At 48.2% G+C, this 21,085-nt stretch overlaps 1 protein-coding gene across 3 annotated transcripts in view; it reads right to left on the bottom strand.

Moving 5' to 3' along the window:
- Positions 1 to 1,587: 1,587 nt before the first annotated feature.
- LOC138528751 (von Willebrand factor A domain-containing protein 5A-like) overlaps positions 1,588 to 21,085 on the bottom strand; it is an 880,743-nt gene continuing 861,245 nt past the window's right edge. For all 3 annotated transcript variants that reach the window (XM_069640621.1, XM_069640622.1, XM_069640620.1), the window contains exon 18: positions 1,588 to 1,904. In XM_069640621.1, the coding sequence (XP_069496722.1) occupies positions 1,825 to 1,904 (80 nt within the window). In that variant the 3' untranslated portion in view covers positions 1,588 to 1,824. The remainder of the gene's footprint in view (positions 1,905 to 21,085) is intronic.

Genomic DNA, 21,085 nt, shown 5'->3' with positions numbered 1-21,085 from the left:
ATCTACATCCCACAACTGTATTATCAGCCTATGTATTGTGTAATATTCTATTGAGAATGTAGTAGGAAACCTGTGCTAGGTTTTTTGTGCTACCCTTATATCCTGACAGGTAATCATTACTGTATGTAATATTGCCTAGGGGTATTTTACTTTACTCACCTCTGGAAGTCTATATGTACTTTGTCTGCCACCGGGTACAGGGCTTACATTTTAGGGTAAAGTGCGAGTTAGGCCTTTACTGCCCATTTGCAGTTTTTTATTTACACTATGATCTGCCATGTGTTCTGTGTAACGTGACTTGTTTTTTTTCCATTAAAAATAGTCAGTGTTTGACCTTATAATAAAGTGAACATTTATTCAGTTTACCAGTGTGGTGTGTTCTTGTCTGCTGGCATTAATTGTACCTCCCGGCAGCCTTCTTCACTCTTGAAGTTAAGCCGGACTGCTCAGCTACAGCTACCAATTTAGAGCATGGTCTTTCCTTTTGAGTAATGCACCGTTCTGCTATTAGGTTAGATGATTACACAGCCCTCACCAGTGGGCTGTGCAAAAATCTTATCTAGCACATTTAGCCAAATCAAGAAGTTAGGGGTTGTCCCAATCTCAGGGGAATCACAGAGTGGGAGAATGAATAAGCACACAGAAAGATGCCTCTGAAGAACACAAGAAGCATAGGTGCGAGAGGCTGACGGGAGAACAGATGTCAGAATTCCATGACGAGGAGGTTGTAGATCAGCCAAAAGCCCACCTCCTGTTACAAGGATAAGGAATCCTGGTTCTCTCCACTGTGAAGAAAACAAGAACGTCTTTGTGATCCATAGAGCTGGAGGAAAAGCCAGTAAGTCTACAGGAGCTGTCAACAAGATGGTGATTGTATTCCACTACCAGCATACCAGAGGCTCAGGAGATTGGATAAAGACTGAGATGCAGTGGGAGAGCCCTCTGATATCTGTAAACATTGATAGACCACTACACTCTTGCCTGGCATGCAAGTAATCAATAATTTGGGGTTCCAAGAGGTGTGAACCTTTTGCATGGTGGAGTAGTCCTCTTATTTAGAGTATATGACTGGCCTGAGCTGTTGCCTGACTGCAAACTATTATGTAATTTTGGACAACTAGGCTTAAAATGGCGTTAGATGTGTCCTTCTTTAATCAGGCGCCTGGGAGGGAGGTGGGAAGCGCTATGTCCCCAGCAATGTAGTTGCCTGATGGGGGAAAACTGGAAGGGATTCCATGTACGGGTCCCAAATGAAGAAAAAACACGCGGGCATTTGCAACAATCTTTTGTGTGATGGTGATCCATGTGTTTGAGGTGACATTACACAGAGCAACTGACAAATATGAATACAGTTTCAAGAATATCTGGCGGCATGTGTACATTGTGCACAAATGTAGCAAATGAGAATGTGTGCCTTGGATGTGCTGAGCTGCATAAGGAGGCATTCACTTATAGAGATGCAATAGATTGAGGGAATGGTGCCTCGACTTGGAATCCTACCATGATCCATTGATGGACACTCTTGGAATGAAGAGCACTTCTACAACTGGAATTCTACTCAAATATTCTCCAAAGAAACAAAATTACTCAAAGGAGGATTGATTTTATTGTACAGATATAACCATTCTTCCAAAAGCTTCCATTCAAATAGTTAGCATATTGTCACCATACAAATGGATATCCTGGTCTTTGACCTCCTCTAACAAGTAACGTCTTCTGCAGTATTCTTTGGCTTTTTGGTTCTTTAGCTATACATTTAACGCAAAACACTGGGCAACACCGGAAACAGAGGTGGAAACAAGAGAGGGGATGCTCAGAATGTTCTCATAGTCCAAACACGTTTGGGTCCACAGACACATGCAGCATGGCGTTGCCAGCCTTCACAAAATCAGCCAGAGAAGGAACTGCAAAAAAGAAAAAACACATTCTCCATTAAAACATCTTATTGTTAGGTGAGGTTATATTGGTGTGGAATTCAGAAATTTGTGAGGTAGTCAAAGCAGTCATCCTGTGTGGAGTATAATGAGCACAGCAATAAACATTCTTCCCAAGACATTACTTCAAGTTATCATCATCAAAACAGAATCTAGAAGAGAACTATAGAGTATTTTAATTGCTTAACTTCCCTGGAGATATTGAGTCTTTCCATAAATGAAAAGTGAGTTTCAAAGCAATACGCTTTTAGAATATGGGAGTTTTGAAAATGGCTTTTGGCTAAACATTAGTGTTACATTTTAATATTAAACTGATGTCTGTTGCCCAGGATTGGATTAATACAACTGAGTGTCTGAAATATTGTCAGTGATGTGTAAATAGACACATGAAGCTGTATATGGCTGTTTTATACAGATAGCAGCAAAAGAAAAAGGTCACACAAAGGAGCATAGGTGTCCTTTCCCCTTTGCTGATGCTACTGAATGATGGCTGGAGAGTCACAGAGCTTATTGAAAAGAGTATGAATAAGGATCCATGACAGGGGGCGTGGCTACGAGAGCCATGTAGGAGGACGCGTTCTGGAGGAGCTCCCGAGATCCTACAACGATCCGGGCAAATGTGTGCGGTACGACGGACCACTGACCACCGACGATACACATGCTGGTGTGTGAAGGTGTTGGCCACGCACTGTGAATTTCTGGAAGGCACAGGATTAACGGCGACGGAGATCGGTGACGATGAGTTAAAAGACGCCGGGAACAAAGGGCGACTCCAAATGGCCGACCAGGATCCGGGACAGGAATAGAAGCGAGCTGCACGGTGGCCCAGCTGTGAAGGTGCACTGTACGCACACTTGCTACTTGAGCAGCTGGTTGATTCCCTGAGTCATGTCGAGCAGGCCAGTGCGACCGAAGGCGAAACAGCCCACCTTAGACGACTTCACTAGGACGTCCCCGAGCCAGGACACTACCAAAAGTAAGGATGCGCTGGCTGCGAGTAGCGCGACGCCTTCGTGCACCAACCAAGAAATCCTGGCGGCGATTGCGGATCTGAGGGCGGCCTGGGAATCAAAGCTGGAACTGGCCGTCACTGAACTAAAAACGGCGCTGGACCTCAAGGTTGGAGAGGTCCAAGAGGACGTTAATTTGCTACGACAGGATGTCAGGGCCCTGGCGGAGCGCACGGAGTCCCTCGAAAAAGAAGTTGGCCCGAATACTGCAGATTGTGCCACCCATAAGGCCGATCTGCACGCCCTGACACAAAGGGTGGGCAACCTGGAGAGCAGAGCGGAGGAGGCAGAGGGACGAGCCCGTCGCAACAACATCCGTATCGTGGGCCTACCGGAGGGGATGGAGGGCCGTGACCCTACGGATTTCATCGAATCCATGTTCTTACAGGAGATACATGGAGGGGCCCTATCTCAAGGATTTGCAGTAGAAAGGGCACATAGAGCCCTAACGAGGAGGCCGCCTCTGGGGAACCCGCCTAGGCCTATGATCGCCAAAATTCTCAACTACCGCGACTGGGAGAGGATACTGGAATACTTCCGTAAAGGAGGGACGATCACGAGAGGAGCGGCAAACATCACGGCTTACCCAGATTATACCTTGACTGTACAACGTAGTCGCATGAACTTTGGGTCTGTAAAGCGGAGGCTGAGAGAAGCGGGCCACAAATACATGTTACTTTATCCTGCTAAATTGAAGGTCATTCATGCACATAAAACTTTGTTTTTTGAGACCCCGGAGGATGCCATGGGATGGCTCGATGTGCAAGGATGCCCTCAGGAATCAGAAGTTCGGCCTAGAAAGGACTCGGAAGAGATACGGGAGGCGTAAAATGGCGTCGCAAGATGGCGTGGTTCGTGGGACATGAATATAGTCGGTGCGACACCTTCGGTAAAGAAGGCCAGATGATTGCACTATTTGTCAAGGACACTGTAATTCATGTTTATTTGACCGGGAGCCTTACAGGGCGATACTCTTTACCCCACGATAGTTTTAGGTGGGTGGCCACTAGGGTGACCTCACCCTACTGGGCTCCGTGCACCGACCGGTGCTTGCAGAGCTAGATGTGGGGGTGCCTGAGCTCTGAGGCTGGAGCTGGGCAGCAGTTGGGGTGTGTGATGTTGGGGAAGGAACGGGAGGGGGAGAGGAGGGAAGTAGGGGTTTTGTTGTGTGTATAGTTAAAGGGAGTTTGAGCTTATATGAGGAGCTACTGGACTGGGACGCCGTCTGTGTCACGTGGGCAGTTGGGAACCGCTACATGGGAGGCAGGAAGATACGTACTTGCCATGGGAGACCTTAAGATTGTCACCTGGAATGTCAGGGGACTTAATAGTTATTTGAAAAGGAACAAAGTCATGTTGTACCTCAAAAGACAGAGGATTGACATCGCACTCCTGCAAGAAACACATCTGACCCGATACAAGTTGGAACTGGTGGGGAAAAAGTGGAGTGGCACGGTGGTGGGCTCCCCGTACTCTGCCTATGCCAGGGGAGTGCTAATCTGGGTGGCACCGCACGTTCCGCTCAGAGTCACACGGGAGGTGGTGGACACGGAGGGCAGGCTGGTCATGCTCAGAGCCCTGGTAGAGAACAGAGAGGTTTGCATTATTAACACATATGCTCCCAACCAGAATGCTGCTGCATACTTTAGAACCCTATGCACTCGTCTGGGCACGTGTGTGGGAGGAGCGATTATTTGGGGAGGGGACTTTAACTGTGTTCTCGACCCAAGGGCTGGCAGGTCCGACGGTAAGATTGATCGGCCCACCCCGGCGGCCAGAGTATTACAGACATTGCTGGGCGACTTTGGGCTGGCGGATGTTTGGAGACTGAAACACCCTAATGCCTCGCAGTATTCTCACTACTCTGCCCCACAGCACTTACACACGAGATTGGATTACTTCTTTGCCACGTCAGAGGTGGTGATGGCGACCACTCAAATTGAATATAGAGCGAGGGTCCTGTCGAACCACTCGCCCTTGGTGTTGACCTGGCAGTATGGCCGCCCACGTGCGCGGATACCTACATGGCGCCTCCGTGCGGAGGCGCTTAGGGACTCGGTCTTCAGGGAGGACATCAGGGAAGCGATTAAGCGGTACTTTGAGGTGAACACGGGCAGTGTAGATTCGGCTGGTACACTTTGGGAGGCATTCAAGGTCGTGTTGCGGGGTGACGCCATTTCCAAGTCAAAGGGTCTGCAGGGTGGGGTTCTGACAGAGCTAGAGAAGGCGCAGAGACAACTGGAGCGCGAATGCAGCAGGGCAGGAGGGGACGCAGATTTAGTACTTGAGCTGCAGCAGCGGTGTTCGGAGCTTTGGGAGAGGCTCTGTAACCTTAACTACAGAAAATATGTTGAGAGGCAGCATGCGGGTGGAGACAAAACTGGCCGCCTTCTGGCATGGCGATATAAGAGAGAAACCCCCAGGCCCCCGATCAGGATGATAGCTAGAGAGGATGGGGAGGAGGTAGACACCCAAGAAGGAGTTAATGAAGCCTTCTTTGATTATTATAGAGCACTGTATGAGGACAAAGGGGGAGGAAATCAGGCAGAGATCAGAAACACATTGGAAGACATAGAACTACCCAGGATTAGTGATGAAGAGAGGGAGGAGCTGGACACACCTATTACACTGGAGGAACTAGAGGAGGTAGTGAAACGATTGCCCACCTGCAAGACCCCGGGCACAGAGGGACTCCCGAGTGAGTTTTATAAAGTGTATAGGGCAGAGATACTCCCCCCGATGCTAGAGATGTTCAACGAATCTTTCGAGACGGGGCGGTTACCGGAAACGCTCAGAGAAGCGCTGATAGTGCCGCTCCCCAAGCCTAACAAACTGAGACAATGCTGTGGCTCGTATAGGCCGCTGTCGATGCTGAACCAGGACAGCAAGATCTTGACGGCGGTCCTGGCCAATAGGCTACGAAGGGTCATCAGTAAACTGATACACCCGGACCAGACAGGCTATGTCCCCAATAGAAATATAACTCAATCACAGGCGACTCCACCGGGTGATTGAAGAGGGGAACAGAAGTGATGAAGAGATGGTGGTAGTGTCCCTAGATGCAGTTAAGGCATTTGATTCAGTGAGGTGGCCATGGTTGCTGGCGGCCCTGGAGGGGTAAGGGTTTGGGCCTGGCTACGTGGGGTGGGTGAAACTGCTGTACAGCGAACCACTGGCCAGGGTTCGCACGGGATCAGTGATATCCAAGAGATGGCGACTCAGTAGAGGCACCAGACAGGGATGCCCCTGTTCTCCAATGTTGTACATATTGGCCCTAGAGCCCCTAGCGGTGTACCTCAGACAACAATATGACTTGGTTGGCATTGAGGTGGGGGGAGAAAACCATTTGATATCCCTATATGCTGATGATCTGTTATTGTACCTGAAGTATCCGGAGGAAAACCTCCAGTACATTTTAGAGGTCATGGAAAAGTATGCGGAACTGTCCGGCATAGCGGTTAATCCCAGTAAATCGAGCATGTTTCCACTGGGGAGCTTCGCAGGAGTCCCTCTGGAACGATTGCCGGTGTTGCCCGTGCCTTGGGCAGTTGAGTCTTTCCGCTACCTCGGAATTGATGTATATCATACTGTGAAGGAAGAACACTTGCACAATACGGAGGTGGCTGTGAAGAAAATCCGTGAGTCTATGCAGTTCTGGGAGAAGCTGCCGCTGGCAATGATGGGCCGGGGGGCGATGCTTAAAATGGTGGTCCTGCCTAGGCTATTGCACTTTTTCAGTAACATACCATACCTGATACCCAGGAAGTTCTTTGTCAAACTTGACAGTGTATGCAGGGACTTCCTGTGGCACGGCATCCGCAACAGGGTGGCCCTATGGAAACTGCAAAATTTCCACGATAGGGGAGGCATCAAGCTGCCGAACTTTGAAGCCTATTATGTGGCCAGCCAATTGCAATATGTGACTAAATGGCTCTCTGATGAGGAAACTCCTGAGTCTAGGCTGGTTGGGCGGGACTGCGCCCCATTTTACCTAAAAGAGATCGTCTGGGTCCCTAGATCAGACCTGAATGGACGCCCAAGTATGTTGCTGCTGGGGTGGAGAATTTGGCGCAGAGCGTGCCAATTGATAGAGAGCCCGTGCCCGTGTTCCCCACAGGTGCCACTGGTCGCCTTAACTATGGGGGACAGCCAGCTTAGGAAAATAATCAGGACATACTGGCAATCGGTTGGGCTGGCCACATTGGGAGACATATGGCAGGATGGGGCCATCAGGGAATTTGAAGACCTGGGAGAAGAAACAGAGCTGCACGGGGGCCAATATGTTACGTACCTAAGGTTGGTACAGATCATCCGTAAGACTTGGCCGGAGACGGTGCTGGCGGAAGATCTGGACGCACTGATCGGAACGATATATGATATATCAGAGGGCGGACATGAGATCTCTAGATTATATGAGGTGGTGATGACCCGGGTGGGGAAGGACTTGATGGATTTGAGGCTGGACTGGGAAGCGGAGGTGGGGGCACAACTGACTGATGGGATGTGGGAACGGGCCATGGGATATCATAAGAAAGTGTCCAGGAATGCTAGATTGCAGCAAATACAGCTATACATCACACATAGAGCATATATGACCCCGAAGAAAATAGCAAAGTTTGCGAACGTAGGTAGACAAGCATGCCCGAAATGCAATGAAGAAGACGCAGACATGACACATATGTTCTGGTCCTGTCCAGTGATTGAAGGCTTTTGGGGGGAAGTGTCACAGAAATTAGCAGACAAGGGGGTCCTGCTACGCATTGACACGGCCTGGGCCTGCCTCCTGGGTGGGTTCCCCAGACCACGGAACACCAAACATCTCGGGAAACTGAGAGACCTGGCATATGTACTTGCTAAGAGAAGGATAGCCATGAGTTGGAAGCAATGCCATGGGCCAAGAATAGAGATATGGTGGCAGGACCTGCAGAAGTGGGCGGAGGCTGAAACGGTGGTATGGCAGGAAGCGTGTAGCAATTGCGGGGAAGAAGATGTGGGCAACCTAGCGGCTTGGAGGATGTTAATTACGGGACTGTTTGGCACGGAAGTGGACCCTGCTGCTTCGGAAGGAGACGACGCCCAGCCACACCAAGTTTACACAGAACTGTAAGGTTGATAAGCTCTTGGGGGAGGAGGGTTTGAAGTGCAGTAACATGTGATTAACTGATGTTTACGGTTGTGTTGTATAATGCTGCAAGTTTGGTTTGTATTGTTCTATTTTGAAAATAAAAAAAATATTTAAAAAAAAGGATCCATGACAGAATGAGTCAATGCAGGAAATATCAGTATGGTCAATGGTATATCCCACCTTTTGCTATTGCCGTGAACCTTTCCTGACTTCTGAAGCAAATTAAGCCTTTTTGCTTCACTCATCTTGCTAAGCGTGTCTGTTTTTGGGGCACTGATCAGTTCCTATAGCTAACAGTGCAGGAAAACTCGGTTCTCCATGGAAAAATGTCCTTTTTATTTTTTCCCTGCACCTCTCGCCTTCTGTGAAGTGTGGTATAAACACGTTGTGTCTGTTGTGTCTTTATAACTTTGTTTTTGGTAACTTTGTAGTTACTTGCATGATGTGTCCAGGATGTGCTGGTGGCAGACGATATTTTACAGTTTTCTTTTCTATAGTCTCATGCACTTTAAATTTGACCAGATAATGCCATTTAGAGTACTGTATACTCTAAAATTGCTGTGCCATGCGATTTTCTAGGAGTGGACAGCTTCTGACAAGTGTGAATGGTGAAGATCCTTAATATTGTTGGGCTGGGGCAACTGCAGTACAGATCATGGATAAAAGGGGGAGTCCTGCAGCTGTTCAACAGATCATCGCTGGATTCAAGACCATTTCGAAGGAGAGCCACCTGCTGAAGAGCTGGGCATCGCCGTTGGAAGCTAGCCAGCTGCACTTTCCTGACCTGCCGTGCAAAGCTCTGCCTCTCTGCAGATCTCCAGAAGACCTCCATCGGTGCTTCCAACCCTGGACCGGTGGGAACAACCAGTCCTGACCTCTGCTTGAAGATCCAGCCACTGGAAACACTCAGAAGAGTCCCAGAATTATCATGTCGGCTAGCTAGACAACCTCCTGGGCTACTTGGCTGCAACTGTCGCCATCCTAAATTGAGCCTTGGGACTCTGCAGATTCTCAGCTTTATGGCACAGGAAGCATTCACCTTATGTTGCAGCTCTCCAACACAAAGAGGTGCCTTGCAATACTAGTGTCTTTGTTCCTGTCACAAGGGTCGCCTTCCACCATTTTCTTCAAGTGGCCATCACTGTTTGCCGCATGCATCACTTGTGCCGCCTGAAACACTTGTGTATAGGCGCACTATAAATAAAATATCATATCACAGAGGTCATTGTCAGAGTGGTGGTTCAGTACTCTGTGTGTCCTGCATGTCAAGTGTCCAAGACTGATCAGAGCACAGAACTGCGATCTAGCCAGACCCATGTCCAGACGCTTAAAGTAAACTGCACTGGAGGGCCTTAGAATTCCTTCTAAGGAACCAAGGCATGAGAAGGCCCCTTGGATTCTGCAACTCTTACGGTGGTCCCCGAATGAAACATAGTACAGGGTTGAGTAAACACACCTGTTTTGCCCCCTGCCTCCATAGGGCTTTATGGATTTGAAATCCTGGTCCTATGCCTCCCCTGCTCAGCCTTGAACAGTGGTGTTTTGGTCAGGTATCCCCATCTGGGTCTCCCCTTAGGTGGTTGGATTGGGAGAGGGTCTGTTTAGAACGTTTCTTCTGTTCTTGTAAGTACTTTGGAACACTTACAGACTGACCTCTTGGCTCAAGCCAACACATGTTCTACTTTCTAAAAGAGACTCCCAGCCTCCTGAACATACCTGTATTCAGATCCTCTGGGCACCAAGCCCATTCTCTTATATCAAGGGAAGGTATTTTTAATAATAGTACCTTATTTCTAAGGTGTCTTATTTCTAACTCCTTCATTTTCAGCCCATTAGTTTTTGAACTATTGGTTACTTACCTGGTTATCTATTTATTCACTTGCTTTACTACATTTATAGTATTCTAAAAACAGATTCCCACTGCATTTTCTTTTAAAGTGAAGTGTTAGTGCTCTTAGCAGAACACACCTTGTTTAATGTGTATATAATAATAGCGAATGTTTTAGTGTGTTACTTACCTGTAGTTTTTAATTGCTAAGAGTTTGCCTAAGCCCTAAATAAATATTTTTATACATTCTGCCTGTTATTAAGAGTACTCTGTATGCGCTGAACTGAACCCTTCACCACACTCACACCCTCCAAGTTTAAGCATGGCTATCAGTCACATCATCCAGATAGAATTTGGCTAGATGACCTTAGTGTTAGTTCCTATTCATCAGAATAGGGTGGTCTCTCAGAATATGTTCACTGGGCTAATTCTGAAAAACCATATCAACAAGAGCCCAGTGTCATCTTGTCTCAAGTCAGGGCCATCTTAAGCAATTTTGGGGCATGGGATACAGACAACTTTCAGGCCCCCTTCTGAAGAACCTACGTAGTTATGGAATCCAGATGATCTGGTCGCACCCCGTTCATGCCCACACCCATATATTGATATGCTGCCTTGCAGCGATCAAAATTAATATTGTGCTCCATTCCATTTCCCTTACCTTCGTCCTCCTTGCTGGAATCAGAATAAAAGCAAGTTTCAAGGGTAATATTAGTAGTTTAGGAAGAGGGTTCTTATGTTCTAGCATAGGGACATGGCACGTTTGATCAACAGTGCCCATGAAGAAGGGATACAGACTGCAGTACAAATGCGGGACACAGATCAGTGGGTGTAAAAAATGGTACACATACCACATATAGACAGATGACTCATTAGCAGCCTAGCAGAATGTAAAAGTGCTCAAGCTTGGCTACAGGAGACCACCTAGAAGCAAAGAGAAAGGTATAATACCATATAATAGACAGCAGATACAGGGCTCTAGCAGAGTCTTGGTGGTATCCCGGTGGTAACACCGCCAACGCAAATAGGGTTACCGCTACTCGGTCCGGCACTATTAGCGTCGGTTCACGAGTAGCAGTGCAGCAATAAGTTCCCATTCCCCATTGGGTCCATTGAACCCAATGGTGTTGGGGGCGCAATTAGCGCTGCGCTAATAGTGCTGAAAAATGGATTGAAAGTGGAGTATTTTACCTCCAGCAGAATGCTGGAGGTAAAACTCCAAACTTTCGGCTCTATGATTTGGCCATCCCTTAAATGCGGCACTAATAGCATTACCACCACATTTAAAGGCTGAGGCCAAATTCGTGATGAGGTCCACAGACTAGAGGTGCATGTTTCCGGATATAGACTGAGATAAGAAGAGGGTCATGGTTTTCAAGTGGTGTTGCCATTGAAGAGCAAATTAACAAATGGCAACGGTCATTATTATTACATATGAAGCAAAAAGATAGCCAGTCAAACCATGATTGAGGCTTTTTTCGAGAGCATCTCTTGAGAACTAAATCACTTATATGCTAAACATTTTAAAATGTTTAGTGACAAGTCAGGCAACGCGAGATTAAATGTGTTACCCAGGATCACACATTGGTTAAGAGGTGAAGCCAAGATTTGTGCCCATTTGCAAATTGGGTACTTTAACACTTTGTTTCACATTTCTTATCATAGAGCAATGTGATATTATTTGTAAATGTTTTCGACTGTTATTAACTAAAATAAAACCATTTTGTAGAACTGATTGGAAAGTACACAATCACATAACACAACATGATGATTTTTTAAAAACAAAATGTTATAGGAGCATGTTAAGCAAAACAGGAATAATTATAGCTTCATTGTCCCTATCATCAAGGAAAGTATGCAAGTTTTTCTTTTGTTTTTTCAAGCTTTAAAATAACCCAACAGAGAGACTTGGGGATTGTTTTTTTTATGAAAAGCAGAAGGATCTTTCAAATTGTTCAAAAAAGTTAACACTTGAGTTTCAAATAAGTGTTCCTGAAAATATGCTTGCTAGAAGCATGTGCCATTTGGTCCACCCTCTTCTGTCTTGGACGGACCCCCTTCTATTCAAATGGCCTACATACAAAAAAAGCTCAGAAAATTGGCAACATATTCCCACGAACATGTGAGAAGGCACACCTTTTCATAGAAGACTAACATACTATATTGTGATATAAAATGCTACGTTGTTTTTTTTTAGCTACCGCTATCTGTTGCAGCGAAGTTGTTTTGTAGCACGACAGGTGTTACTATCACCAAAGTATACACACACACACCCACGTTTATCAACTTCAGACATAGGAAAGGCTCATCAGCCTTACTGGCATTTGATAATGGGATCTGGCATATGTACACAGATCTCTGTGACAAGTGCTTAGCAGACTGAGCCATCCTCTGAACCATTACAGCACTCACATTTCTAATGTCAACTTTGGTTACTTGCTCAATATATTCCCCACAGAATTGTGTCAGTGAACACGCAGACTATTTATACCACAGTGAACAAAGTATTAAATGCTTAATTGATCTGAGCAGAATGTGTTTGTCAACAGCAGCCAGGCAGTGAGTTTAGTGCCTCAACAACACACCACACACTATATTGACTATTGTTATTTATGTTTTGTGAACAATGGGCACTGAATTCTTTGAATCATGCAGCCAACTAAGCGCCCTGGTAATAATCCCTGCACAAGCGGAGGTTGTACATTTTCTAAAAGCAATGGGAGATGTATGTACCTCACTTGTTTCGAAGTAGTAACAAGAGTGGTTCAGATCTGAGTGGAACATTGACACAGAACACATGCCCCGAGGACGGACTACTGTTCGAAAAGCATCGGCAGGAATAGACTATCCAGTGTCTGTTTTCTGTGGACTGAAATTATGTATTAAAATGATTCTGAAAACCACAAAGAACTATTGGATGTCACGCTTGTAAATATATTCTACCTTTGTTGAAATATTCTTGAATTGAACTGTTCCAACAGTGGTGTGAGCATGCAGCTCTCTGAAAATCTTCTCAGGGAGTATTTATGGTGCCCTGGGCATTTGCCCATTTTGCCCTCCCATAAAGTTGTCTCTGTCTCAGGTTACAGTAAGGGGGATACAGCGGCCATCAGAATCTTAGCCACAAGTCGTTTTCATGGGGATATGGCACCCTGCTCACTTATCTGTTTCAACCTCAGGTGAATTGTACCTGGTCCATGTGTTGTGGTTCCAGGCTTATATGGCCCCTGGTCTTTGTAAGGGACATGGCACTCTTTCCACACACGAGATCTAGCGCCCTTTCACCTATTCACAAGGGGGACAGAACCAATTTGTGCGGACAAGCCCAGCAACCTTGATCAGGATCCTCAATAGGACCCCACTTCTGTGAGCTTCCTCGTGCTGTCTCCACACAGCCTTGGTTCTTGCCTTCAGCCACCTCAATACCCATCATACGCTTCTTCTCAGAACTACTGGCATCCTCAGTGCACAAGGTCTTATCTACTGCTTCTCCGTTTTTCTGGCATCTTCCCAATTTCTCTCACTCGTTACTCTCTGTCCGCCTACATTCCCCAGCACTCCACTCTTCCGTCTCCTGCTACACCAACAAGCCATGTTTCTTCTACTGTTACTTTAGTAAGGCAATACCTGGAACTTTCACTCCTGCTCGAAGAGTTCTTCTGGGCATGAATGTCTTCCCTCCTGCCCAGGTATTCAGAGCTTGGAAGTTTCCTGTGACTATGTGTGAGAATACCATCCAGCCCCGTTTTTCCTTGGAATTCTCAGACTTGTAGTTTTCCTAAACCGCAGAATCCGAAGACGTAAAAAAAAGGGGGGGCGCTGTTGAGCAGCAAAAGTAATGGCTGCCTGATCGTGGAGCTCCGTAGCCGAACATAAATCCTGCTAATATCCTATGCTCTGTGACCTGCAGAACAGACTGGAGATGGTCACCTTGTGTTCCGTACACCCTTGGGCAGTGGTGGACAAAATACAGTGACGGCTACTCAGCTGTGACTGGTGCAGATTCAAGGAAGCCACTGTGGCCTTGCTTCGTGACACGAGAGGGAAAGCCGTTTTCGCACAGACACCGAGGGCTGCCTATGTGGTGAAGGCGCCCCGGCTGAGGCAAATGGACAGCGGTGCTGAGTGGGGTACTGCTGCGAGTCTGCTGGCAGTGTCTTCTGTTAGGAAAGATTTCGTAATTGTAGGTAATTTTCCTTCCATGTGGCAACCCCTAAACTTTTTGCTGTTGTTTTTCACCTTGTTCTTGACTTTGCCAAAGAAGTGCAGCCTTCTGCCGCACCCCTCTGGGCTTTCGCTCCTTTCTTATGGGGAAACTGACATGCCCTTAAGACCGTCAGTACCGGGGAACGCTGTTTCCCATAGTTTCTTTTATCATGTTGCGGCTTTCGTGCAACATGACACAAGAGGGCACTGTAAGCTAAGTTACAGCTCTCTTGGGTCTCTAGCCTTCTACAGGCCCTAGATACTCGTTTAGGATTGTATTTGATCGGTGCAAGTAATTCAGGGACGGGAATGGTGGCAGCGATCGTTTCTTTGTATTTTGAGCTCCTTTTGGCGTTCTAAGCACGTTTTCTGCGCTTAACCCAAAATGGTGGCCTGGCTCCCAAAATGGCCAGACCTCGAGGCTCCTTTGTCCTGTCCGCTGACCGTCTTGCTCCCTTCACCTTCCCCAGGTCGAGCCGACCCGGGGCCTTCCTTATTTGGGCATGTACTTTCCCGCGAAACACGGATGCTTTCGCGGGCTTCTACATGTCTTTTGTGTGCCTCCAGGGTGTGGGCTGGGATGTCTGGTCCCAATACACATCCTAGGTGCCAGAGAGTCTAGGGTGGTGTGAATGCCTGGGACCACCGTGGTCCGTGATTGGTCCACGTATGGTGTGAGTGTTGATGAGCGGATCTCCCATTGGGTCCCCTCCGTTTTGGCGCGAAGGGAACCGTGGATAAGAGGGGGCTGGAAACACCACTACCATGTCGATCTCCTGAGTTCTCACGAACGAAGGAATACAGGAGCCAAGTATCCTGCAACCAAGAGGCTGGACCGAGGAATCGCTGGTGACCCGCTGAAGGACTCCTCCTCTGCACTGCTGTCGCCTTGCGAAACCCTCTTCACCTTTGATCGAACCAGAAGGCCTGTACTGGTACTTCGACCCTTTGGAATAGCGGGAACAGCTATTCTCGGCATCTTCATCATCTCCTGCCAGTAAGCCTTCGGAAGCGTCTCTGGGCCATCCAGTTGACTGACCAGCTTACAAGGGAGTCTTGCTCTGTAACCGCCGCCAGGTTGTGTAGTATTTTGAGTCCTTGTCACTCTCACACGCTTCGTACACTTGGCGTTCCCAGGTCGGAAGTGAGTAGTGTACATTTGGCTCAGATACACACGGCCGCTCCGTTGCCCTGCTGTGGTGACAAAACTGTGCAGATTTCTTCGATTGGGACGTCTTTTTACACAACACGACGACGAGGCGTTCCGTGCTCTTCTGAACCTGCCAGCTGCTGAAACTGACGCGGAGAAGCCTGGGTCTGCTTGCATCGGGACCGGTGAGTAGTTTAGCTAGGATCTGGTCGCCCTCCTGCAGGAGCCCATTGCTTTTCCCCGCTGTGTAAAACAGCACCCTTTTGCCGTACTCGCGCTCTGCTTCTGCCCACTGTGGAGGCTGCGCTTGAGTCGCGGAACTTGTTCTCCTTCATTTGTGCACTGAACTGAACTGCCTGATTTCCTTAGTAGAGACTCCCCTTTTGCCCGTTGGCACCAGCGTGTGCAGGTACTTTTGAGCACAAGGCTCCACTCTTCGCAGGGCTTGGACTTCCATCTAGTTAGGTGCCTCTGAAGGCGAACTGAGTCTAAAGCATTGTATCGCACTGCCTGTTTTCCTTCCCTTGCAGGTGGACTACACATTTCGTGCATATAACGCTTGCGACTGTCGTATTTGTATATATATTGTGTTGATATGGTATGTGTTGGTTTAATATTGTGATATTGTGATTTTCCCGCTACGGTCATTGTTTTAAAGGCCTTAAAATAAATGTGTATATATTTTTGATATAACAACTGTTTGGAGTAGTTTGTAAGTGATCTTGCTTTGTGTGCTCATTGCGGGCTTTCAGTCACCCTCACCCCTCTTGAGACCTAGTCTTGACCGCCGCGATCGCTACCTTGATTGGTCTGGCTCGTCCAGAGGTTACCCTGTTCCAAGTAATTAGGTTGGCCTTCTGAACTTCTGCGCCACCAGGACAGAGTTCAGAAATCCGTCTTAACATCTTCCAAATGGCGTGCCCGTAGCACCGTTGGGGCTGGGATGACCCGGCCACGGCACGGATCCCTACTTTGTGAGTCATATTGGAGGGGAGGACTGATCCTGCGGTGCAGGGCTTCCCCTTCAGGGTACGGCTGGCCCTCCTATCACGGCCTCGAAGCAGCACAGCGGCGGATGTGAAGCGCTGCTATGTGGGACCTCCCGAGCCGGGCTCGGAAGTACTGGTTTGGTGCAGGGAAGGTAAATCAGGTGCCCCGGGTGGAGGAGCTGAATCGGGCGAACCGCTGTGCTGGGCGTGAGATTGCCATTCACTGCACGAAAACTGGATGACCCCCCTGCTGAGCATGTGTGTAGCCGACGGTACTTTTGGATCCTTACTGTGTGCGCCAGATATGTGGTGAGGCTTGTGTTTACTGGGCTGGCTCCTCCGCTGTGGCCCGACATTGGAGACCGTCATACGGGCCTGCTGCACACCCACACCCCAATCCTGACTGAAATACAGCGCAGAGCTGGGAGCTGTGGAGTGGAGCACCGAGCTGGGCTGGAAGGTGCCTTACAGTGGGACAAACAGCAGGGCTACGTATGCTGCTGCTGATCCAACACTACTATCTTAGGCGCACTCATTTTGAGGCTGTATCATGGTGGAATGAGTGGGCGGGCAACGTGGAGCGTGCCAACATGTGAGGCGGAAAATATTATTGGGCATCCCTACTGCGAGGGTGAATATAGAAAGGGTCGGCCTGGTGGCTTGCGCAACAATCCTGCCGCACCTACGAGAGTGGTTAAAGCAGAAAATGGCATGCGTTTGAGGCAGCCTTGTTAGGAAAGATTTCATACGTGTATGTAATTCTCCCTTCATGTGTCAACCACCAAACTTTTGCTGCTGTTTAGACACCATTGACTGACTTTGCCAGAGAAGCACAGCCTTCAGCTGCACGCCTCTGGGCTTTCGCTCACTTTTTATGGGGAAACTGTCATGCCCTTAAGACAGTCAGTACTGGGAGACTTTGTTTCCCTTATTCCTTTTCTCATGTTGCAACTTTTGTGCAACATGTAACAAGTGTGCAATGTATCTTACCATACAGCACACTTGGCCCTAGATACTCTCGCTGGACTTTTTATGAACTGTGCAGATGTGTCATGGACAGGACTGGTGGCAGCTATCGTTTCACAATATTTTTAACCCTGTCCTGCCATGTTAATCGCGTTAACCGCATTTGGCACAAATAGGTGGCCTGGCTCCAAAATGGCCAGGCCACAAGGTTCTTTGTCCTGTCCTTTGGCCATCTTGCCCCTTCACCTTCCCCAGTTCGAGTCGACCCGGGCCAGTCCTTATTTGGTCATGCACTTTCCCGCGCTTCTGCATGCCTTGTGTGTGTGCCTCCAGGATGTAGGCTGGGATGTCTGCTCCCAATACACATCCTGGGTGCCAGAGAGTCTGAAGTGTCCTGAATGCCTGAGACCACCGTGGTCTGTGATTGGTCCACGTATGGAGTGTGTGTTGTAAGCAGCTCTCCCATTGGGTCCTCTCTGTTTTGGCGTGAAGGGAACTTTGGATAAGAGGAGGCTGAAAACACCACTACCATGTCGATCTCCTGAGTTCTCACTCAACAAAGGAGAGGATCCAAGTATCCTGCAACTAGGAAGCTGAGTCGAGGAAACGCTGGTGACCCGCTGGAAGGTTTGGCACCCTGAGCCCTCTGTCGTCCCGTGGGACCCCTCTGCATCTGGTCGTCGTAGAAGGTCTGCGAAGATGCTTCGACCCATTGGAATAGTGGGACCAACTATTCTCGGCACCTTCACCAAACCCTCCAAATAAGCTTTCTCAGAAGTGTCCCTAGGGCAACCAGTGGGCTGACCATCTTACGCAGGACCTTTGCTCTGTCTCTGCGTCGTTTCGAGGAGGCCCTCAAAACTTGGTATACTGCTAGCTCTCTGTCCATGGCACCCTCACACTGAATTTCGTACACTTGGCATTCCCAGGTCTGAAGTGAGACGAGTGCGCCCGGACCGGAGTAAACGCGCTTACCGCGTTGCACTGCTGCGGCAACGTCCTTTGCAAGTCCGCTGCATTTGTGACCCTCTTGCCCCTGAAGCCTGCTGCAGTGAAGCTGGGTAGATTCATCCACCCGGAGCGGAGAAATCACCACTGTCCCATTTGGGAATCCTCGTTGGATCTCAGGAACTAAAAGGTGCAGAGACGTCCTTTTTGCTGCCTTCGAACCTGCAAGCGAATTGGACTGACCTGCCGAAGTTTGTGTCTCCTTTCCTCAGGGACCGGTGAGTAATCAATACCCCAACCGGTGGCCCCTAGCGCAAGAGCCCATTTTTACACGAGTGGCCCCTGGGGGCCCCTCTCCTGTCCACCACTATTACGCAATAGTAGCTCCATCCCGAACTCTCGAACTGCCTCTGCCTTCAAGCGGAGGTCCTTCTTGAATAGTCATCGCCTCATCCACCTTCCCGAGCTGCTAGGGACCCCTGAAGAGACCCCGTTTTGCCCATTGGAACAACCACGTGCACTTGCACTACATGTACTATTGAACACAAGGCTCCCGTCTTCTTAGGGCTTGGACTGCCTCTTAGTTAGGTGAATAAGTGATGTTGAACTGGGATTAAAGATGAACTGCACTGCCTGTTTCCTTCCCATCTAGGTTTTCGACATATTTCGTGCAGTCACCCCTTTAGACCCCCCTGGTCTTGTATATATATTGTATTGAGTGTGATGTATTGGTTTACTTCGTGTTAAGATGATTCTTTGCTATGGTCTATGTTACAAAGCCCTTGCAATAAATATGTCTATATTTTTTATATAACACCTTTCTGGAGTAATTTGTAAGTGTCCTTGCTCTGTGTGCTCATTGAGGTCCTTCAGTCACCCTCACTCCTCCTGAGACTTAGACTTGACCCCCTGCCATAGCTACCCCGATTGGTCTGGCTTGTCCAGAGGTTACCCTGTTCCAAGAAACTAGGTTGGCCTTCTGAACATCTGCCCCTCCTGGACAGAGTTCAGAAATCCTTCTTAACAAGCCTGACCAGAGGAGTGAAGAAAAAGCATGGTGCAATGGACTCATTTACGAATATGCCCTCCAGTGAGCCACCACAGGCACCTCCTTGCGGGCTGCAGCAGCAACTGTGGAGCCTGAACAGCCACGCACAGACCCGATAATGAAAGCAATGGAGGCTGGATTCTCGTCGGTGAACGCTAAACTGGATGATCTCTCGGGCTCACTGCATGCCAAACTAGACAAAGAGTGGTTGCATAACCCACGCTGAATCCAGAATTGGAGATGAGTATTGTAGGGCCAACGGCGATCACGCAGCTGGCCTCACAGATGCTAGGGGGCCCAGGACCATGCTTAGGATTGCTGGGGTCACCCAGACTTACTTGGGTTGCAGGGCAGGAGCCTGTGAGCCCATGGGGACACGGCCTGGTTGTCGGAGGCACCTTGAATGCCGGCAGCATCCCGGATGGTGGGTTCTTGGGCTGGACCCAGGGCACAAGGCTGGTCTGGGGGGACCAAACCAGCAGGGACCTGCAGGACCGTGATCACACATTGTGGAGCCTGCAGGCCCGTGTTCACACAGTGTAGGTCTGCAAGCCCAAAGTGAGAGATGGAGACAACAGGACTTCCATTGTTGGAGTCTGCAGCGGTTCTGTTGCACGTGCCTGCAGTTGCTCCTTTTATTAGCTTGTGCCATGACACAGTCATGGCCCATCTTAAAAGGGCAAAACACTTGGGAGGGACACACCATATTAAAAGGGCAATATATTTGGCAGGGTCACACATAACAATGAGGACAGAATTACTATCATGGCTGTTTTTAAGAAGGAATTGGTGTCAGTCCAGGTGAAAAGTGAAACCTGGAATCTCGCTCCAGACACAACAAATATTGTGGGAGTGCTGGAGACCATCATTAAAGGCCCCATGGAGTGATATGTTGAGAATCTCCTCGAGGTTATCCTGGATGAGCCAGCATTCTCTCCACAGTTTTAAGGCGTGCGGGCCCACGGGTCCTTTCAGCCACCGCCCAAACATGGTCCTCCGCCATGGACTATCATAGCAAGGCTCCTTAATTATAGGGACCAAGACTTGATTGTGCAACTAGCCATGGAGCTCAGTGAATTGGGCTTTGAGTCCAGCACAGTGTTTGTGTATCCAGACTACTCGGCTTTGGTTCAGTCGGCCCACAAATCATTCGACATGTTCAAGAGGCTCCTTCGTGACCAGCAGGTGCCACATGCAATACTGTTTCAGCTAAGCTTTAAATCCAATGGGGCAGCCAAGCTCAATTCTTCACATGGCCTGCAGAAGCTTTTGTGTTCAAAAGACAATTGTTCCTCCTGTATATATAAATAAACAAAAATGTTAAATTCGATGCAGGTTTTGGCTTCTAACATACCTGTTGGTCTCTCCTGTCCGAAGAATGTGTCTGGGACTGACTTGAATGACTAGAGGCCCCGGCAAAAGTAGGTGTCCCCCTGGCACAACCGATCTCTTTTACGCACGAATATCCCTAAAAATGTATTTGCTTTTGGCTGGGTTAGCCTGCACTCCCTAGCCATTCCCACTAGAGCTAAACCCTACTCAAATAGAGGGAACCAATTCTTCATCACCTCAAGCCCCTTCCCGACTCGCTACAGCTCTCTCAAGAAGACCCGCTTTTTGTTCTACTTGCACGATTGTGCGTTTTTACGCGCAACTGTACTGTTGAGCACAAGACTCACCACTCTTAAGTGTTGGACTTGAAAGTTAGGGAACGACTCTGAAGAACTGTCTAATGCTCCTAGTGTGTTAACTCACCATTCTCCTTACAGGTTGTGTTTGTGTTTTACTCCTTTGTCGCATTAGGAAATGTAGTGTATATATATTATCTAGTATAGGAATAGTTTGGTATCTGTTTTTATGTAACTGAAGTTTACTTGTGTC

Source organism: Ambystoma mexicanum, chromosome 7q, assembly GCF_040938575.1.
Source record: "Ambystoma mexicanum isolate Mex_15411 chromosome 7q, UKY_AmexF1_1, whole genome shotgun sequence".
In the NCBI taxonomy this organism is placed as follows: domain Eukaryota; kingdom Metazoa; phylum Chordata; class Amphibia; order Caudata; family Ambystomatidae; genus Ambystoma; species Ambystoma mexicanum.
The sequence above is the reverse complement of the archived record's forward strand: the minus strand, read 5'-3'. Positions and strand labels throughout refer to the sequence as shown.